This window comes from Apteryx rowi, unplaced genomic scaffold, assembly GCF_003343035.1.
Source record: "Apteryx rowi isolate R43461 unplaced genomic scaffold, aptRow1 scaffold_168, whole genome shotgun sequence".
NCBI lineage: Eukaryota > Metazoa > Chordata > Aves > Apterygiformes > Apterygidae > Apteryx > Apteryx rowi.
Window position 1 is genome coordinate 374,191 of NW_020447952.1, and position 6,085 is coordinate 380,275.

The following is a 6,085-nucleotide window of genomic DNA, read 5'->3' on the forward strand; positions in this document are numbered from 1 at the left end:
GAGCCCGTCAGCACCCCGAGGCTCTGCGGCCCGCGCTGCCGCTGCTTCTCATTTGTTGCTGCTGGCTGTGAAAATCCTGACAGAACTGTAAAAATAATTCGTAGCAATAGATAGATAAGGAGCACCAAGGCCTCATCTGTGATGCCCATCATACCAGCAGGACATAAGCAAACATGAGTCTTACACGAAGCACAGGCACTCAGGAAAAAGCCGTGCTTTTTTCTGCTAGAGCCMGTACGGAACAGCTTCATTTGCTCAACTTATGGATAATAATTAAAGCAATTATTCATTTAGCTGAAAGGCTTCCTGGCTCTGAGGACAAAACCACCAGCCCTTGCAAGTGCGTCTGCCCAGCCATCACAGCAGTTTGGGGACATCTTTGCCAGCTCCCCAAACACCATCACCGTCTGGCAGCAGGACACCAGGATGGAGAGGAGGTGTTTGCCCCGTGCTGCCTCTTCCTCCCGGCGGACAAGGTCCTGGGCGCAGGGTGCAGCGTTCAGGCCCCGGCCCCGTGGGAACAGGCTGGCACTGGCTGCGAAGGAGGTGAACGGCTTTTGTCCTTCCTGTTGAACTCAGCGGTTCAGCTCCCTCCCGAGGGAGAAGCTCTTTGCATTGCAGTTTCATATTTTATCAGCGCTGGCTAGTGGCTGCCGCGATGATGCTGATGCTGACTGTTTTGCGGGGAGGCTGGTGGGAAGCAGGGTCAGCGCTACGTGCGTTAGCCGAGGGGTCCAGCGCTTGTGCTACTGCTGTGCCCCAAGGAGTGCGGGGGATCAGGAAAGGCTCCTGGCTCCTCTGCCCTGCTAGCACAGACCCTGGGGCATCTGCCCTCCTCCCGCTCCCCACAGGGAAGAACGGGGCCAGACCAGAGAGTTTGAAACTCAAAGCTTTATTCAGTTGCTTCAGCGGCAGCGTTAATCACACGGTGGGAGCGCGGGGCCATTGGAAGACAGCGGCGGGTCACGTGAAAGCTTGTTCCGGCTTCCTCGCTCCGCGGGGCGCGGGGGCCGGCCGGGCTCTAGTTGGTGGGGTGGTAGGCACCGCGCTGATGCCACTGCATGTCCCGGATGCGCCTGACCGACTGGATCTGGGGGTGCTGGGCACCGAACTCTGAGCTGTCTTTGTAATCCCCCTTCTCAAACAGGTACTGGTAACCTCTGTAGCCTGGGTACTGGTAGCCCACCCACCTGCCAAGGGAAGCGCAGCAGAGTTGGACACCGAAAGGCACCGCGCAGCGGAGAAACCCCTGCCACAGGACCAATCCAAGCCAGGTCCCAGGCTCAAAGGGCCGGCAAAGTGTGGCAGGGCCTCAGGGCCACCCGCATGGGCACCGCAGTCCCGGGGCTCCCTGGGGTGAGCTACCCGCTTTCCTGCTCCACCCAGACCAGCCTGGCCACCAAGCAGCGATGCTGCTGCAGGCATACCGGGTAGCTGAGACTGTTCAGCCTCCGGCAGAGCAGTGCTTTTGCCCCAGGGTTTCTCATCACAGGGGCAGGGAGCAGCAGACACATTGCCCAGGTCCCAGTACACGGGGCAGACCCAACCCCCAAGTCTTACGTTCCACTTTGCACCCGCACGGACGATACTTTCTCCTGGTAGCCATGAGCATGGAAGCTGGGCACATCATCATCTATTATTTCAATTTTCTTGCCAGTGAAACCAGGGTTTTCGTACAGAACAATTTTGTGCTCCTGGCTGTCCTGCAGAGGTGAGACCAGAAACAGGGGGTCAGTGATTGCAACGACCCAGGGCTGGGCAGAGGGGAGGCAAAGCACTTTACAGCGAGCCTAGGGTTATGGGGAAACTGAGGCGAGGGGCTGGACCCAGAGCGGGCCCTGGCAGGCTGGGACAGCATGCAGTGGCTCTTGCTGGTGCCAGAGGCACTCTGCTTCCTTCCAGCTCCAAGACCTGGCTGTGTGCGCAGGTACTGTGGGCACTGTTAGACTTACCAACAAACATCCTCTGCTGCCAGGTTGTCCTGTCACTGCCCGCTGTCCCTGCACCTCCCTCTGAAAGCTACACCCAGAGGCTGCTCCCTGGCCTAGATGTTGCCCCGTGCGCTCCCCCGGTGAGCCAAGGCTCCTGGCTATGTGTGATGCTCTGACAGAGACCTGTGCCTGCATCTGTGCCCTGGAGGACACTGGYTGGGGGACCATGGAGAACTCAAAAAATGGTGCAAAGGAGTCAGTGCTCCTCCGCCTGTGAGGCTAGGGAAGGCTGGGGAAGGCTGGGGAAGACTTCTCATTGCAGACCTTGGCCTGACGGGTGGGTAGTGGCTGTCTGGGTGCTCTCACCACTTTGATGGGTCTCAGGGAAGTGATGCTGTCGCTTCTCCGGCTGTTGGTCCAGGAGTCCCAGCGGGGGTACTCCCCTTTCTCAAACACAAACTGCTCTCCTTTGCAGCTCGCCTGCTCGTAGCCCACCCAGCTGGAACAGAGCAGAGGCTGAACTTCAGATGTGGGCAGAGGAGCAGAAACCAGCACCCCCAACCGCTGTGCTTCCCAGCAGGGAGCCCAAGAAACACGTTCTCCGCTGGCCTTCAGCGTTAGCCCCACGAGCATGCCTTTTTGGCAGYGCACAGGCCCCCTGCTCTCTAGTTTAAAGTGGAAACAAGCATTCTGGTGGCCCTGGCAAGCAGCCCGGAGGGGTGCCAGTGTGAGAGCTGGCAGCTCTGCCTGCACGGCAGTGCCTCTTTGGCAGTGCCCAGGGGCCCGTTTGAGAGCCGTGCCGATGCAGCCAGGCCCAGGCCTCTATCAGCAAAGATAGCGCAGAAGCACAACTGTCCTCACCCACGCGGCCTGGACGGGCGCTGCGCTCCTGCCAGAGCTGCCCTGCAGCTGCTCCTCTGCTTCCCTTGGGATGGAGAGTGCTGCTTGTCACAGGGGGAGGGAATCAGCTCCGGGGCTTTGGGAGCTGTTTTTAAGGAATTCCTCATTGCACAGAGGTCCCCTCTGTTTCTGGGGAGCAAGTTCCCTTGCTGGGAGCACACACAGAGGGGTCAAAAGATAAGCAGGGAAARGCGGCGATGCCTGCAGAGCTGTGCACGGCAGAGCAGCAGGAACTGCCTGTGCCTATCCCTACTCCGAAAAGGAAGGAAGTCAGACTGTGGGTGGGGGGGAGACGATTAACAGTGCAGTTAGTGCTAGAGCCTTCCTATTCCTCTTCCCACCAAGGAGGGGGAGGTGGGAGCACCGCAGGATTCGCTCTGCAGCACAGGAAATCCTGGACACGACAAGCTGAACTTCCCAGCTACGACMGGCCTTACCGTGATGGCAGAAAGCACCCAGGAGGGCTGAACACCGGTTCTGGGTTTTTTATTAGCTAAGGCTCCCCAAAGCTGGGGGGGGGTGCAGGCTGACCCCAGGAGACCTAGTTAATTCGTGCTCCCACTTGCACGTCTGGTGGCACCACACGTCACACATGGGACAAGCGGGGCACTCGGCACAGAGCGAAGCGAGAAACGAGCCCTGCAGGGGGGCTGGCTGGGGCAGAGGGGTGGCCGGCCCCAGCACGGAGCAATCTTCACACCGCTGCAGTGGGACTGCAGCCGGTGCGGTGGAGCGGAGAGCCAGCCGCCTCCAGCCTCCGAACAGCTGGACCTTAACACCTGCAAGGCAAACGCTTCCCCAGTCCTGAGACCATCTGGAAAACAGCCTCCACCCCTAGAGCAAAGACTGGTGCCACAGCTGGGGGGGGGCCAGCGAAGCCTTGTGCTGCCTGAAAGGGCCGGGGGTTGCTGCGGGGGGCTGTGCTCACCCAGGAACCCAGCTGTGAAATCYGGGGTGCTGGTGCCAGGGAGCGGGGCAGGGTCCCTTCAGCAGCTCGGCCTCGGCTCAGCCCTCCCACGTGACGCCCCGCACGCAGGGTCCCTTCCCTCCTCGCTTCCCCCATGCCAGTACTTACGGTCCCGAGTGCACGAGGATGGAGCCCACTTTCTCCACTCCAGCGTCCTTCAGGTTGGGGCAGGCGCCGTTAAGCTCATGGCAGCGGCCTTGGAAATTCTCCTGCTCGAAGATGGCAATCTGAAACACAGGAGAGACGGAAGAGCAGCAGCACATTGGCTTCATCAAAGCGAGAGCCAAGGAAAAAAAGAGGGTTYGCAGCCGTTCCCCTGCAGAGGACCTAGAGGAGAAGGGCGCCCCATGCCACGTCCCGCCGGGGTTTGGCCGCCCGGGGCAGTGCTCTGCAGACGCCCGTTCAGCCCGGCGCGGGTTCCTGCTCCCTCTCTGGGAGCTTTGCAGGTTCCCTTGCTCTGCGGTCCAGACCTTGTGCCTCCCTCCTAAACGGGCACTGCTGCTCTGGCGACGGTCAAGCGGTCGGGAAGCATCAGAGCCAGCGTTGCAGCCCTTCAGCCGCCAGCGCCCCCGGCCAGGCACCGCTCTCAGCTCGCGGTTCTCGCTTTGGGTTTCCTCCCCGCGCCCTCCCAGCACGCTGGGGCCACTCACAAAAGCTGCCCGAGGAAAGGACACGTTCAAAACGTGGCTGAGCAGCCCGGGCCGTTTGCTTGAGACACGGCGCTCGGTCACAGCCATAGCCAGACTCTGGCTCCCAGCAAGTCAGCAAAATAAGCAGGGGTTTAGCCATGGTCGGACGGCATTAGTGCATCTCCGGAGGGCTGCGCTCTGTCAGCTCAGCACTGATTTCGTGGGTCAGTGGAGCCGTGGGAGGCAAATGTGTCATGTCTGTGGAGATTAGGAGTCGACCCGTTCCCACAGGGTTGCCGGGACGCCGCCGGCAAGGGGCGACACCAACAGCTCGGGCTGCGGGAAGGGCAGAGCCCCGGCCGGAGGGGACCTGCCGGGCAAAGCAGCCRCACGGGCAAGCTCTGCTCTCCAGGCAGGCGTCAGAGCCCGGCACGCAGGGCTTCCTCTCCCTGGTCTGCYGAGCCGCCCGGGCCCTGGTGAGCAGAGACCCACGGCATCGGCAGCCGGCCCGGCCTCTGCACCRGGCAGTGCCGGCAAAATCCTCCACGTTTCCTGCCCTGAGCCCACTCCTCGTCTCCGGACACCTTCCCTCTGCAAACCTTGCCCATGCACCGGCCGGCTCAGCCGAGCGCTCACCAGCCTTCAGCCCCTCGCGCGGACGCAGCCCAGGCGGCGCTTTCCCTCTCGCCGCGAAACCCGTCACCCAGCTGACACCAGGGCGATTCCCAGGGCTTAGCCTGCTCCCTCCTCCTGCTGTCCCCTTCCCAAAACAAGCCAGTGCCAAACACCCCGTTTGCTAAACAGGGAGGAGGGAGCAGCTCCCAGCCCAGGCTGCAGCTCCCTGGGGAACCCCACCCTGGGTGGCGGATCCCGGGAGGTCCCCGCTGTGCCGCTGCTGCCGTGGTGCCCCCGGCCGCTCCGCAGCCCCGGGGCAGAAACCGCRCACTGACCTTGGAGCCGCCTTGCTGCTGCTTGGAGGCCGGCATTTGGTGTTCGGACGCCATGGCAAGGCGGAGGGTCTGTTCCTCTGGGAAGAAAACGCAGCAGGTTAACGGCTGCCTTCRGGGACGGCAGCCCGGCCCCGCTCGCCCTCCCGCAGCGCGTGGCACGTTCCCACGGCYGCTGCCCTCGCCCGGCGCCCGGCAGCTCTCGCCGCTCCCTCGTTGCTGAACTGTGCAAAACCATCTGATGGAGCAGTGTGGTCCTGCCGGCACAGCGTGGTCCCACCGGAGCAATGYGGTCCCACCGGCACGGGGCACCGGCAGCGCTCCCGCACGGCCCTTCCTGGGGGCCGGGGCCACCAGCCGAGCTTGACCCCTGCTCAGGGAAGAGCGGTGATTGCATGGAGCCGCGGCTCGTCTGCGGGACGGCACCGTGTGCCGGGCGGCCGGGGCTCCGGAGGCAGGGTCCTTGTGCTATGGGCAGCCGGGGCTAGAGGAGGCGCAGGTGCCTTGCAGAGAGCAGCCTGGGCCAAATCCCAGCTCAGGGMTCCTGGCGATCCCAGCGTGGGATCGCCCAGCGATGGGACCAGCGAAGGGGCTCCGGCACAGGGGAGCCCTARATGCTCACGGCTGCTAAGTTTGAGGCTTTTCCCACTGATCCTACCTGGGAAGTTACCCCCCCGAGGCGTCCGGTCCCAGGCAGGCAGCCGGTACGGC

The 6,085-nt window shown here is 62.6% G+C and overlaps 1 protein-coding gene across 1 annotated transcript; it reads right to left on the reverse strand.

The window, feature by feature from the left end:
- Window positions 1-975: 975 nt before the first annotated feature.
- On the reverse strand, window positions 976-4,070 carry CRYBB2 (crystallin beta B2). Its single transcript, XM_026060272.1, has 4 exons — window positions 3,907-4,070; window positions 2,298-2,430; window positions 1,561-1,703; window positions 976-1,190 (listed from the first exon to the last, which is right to left on the reverse strand). Exons 1-4 carry the CDS (start codon window positions 4,068-4,070, stop codon window positions 1,022-1,024), a joined length of 609 nt encoding a protein of 202 aa, XP_025916057.1. The 3' UTR covers window positions 976-1,021.
- Window positions 4,071-6,085: the final 2,015 nt, after the last annotated feature.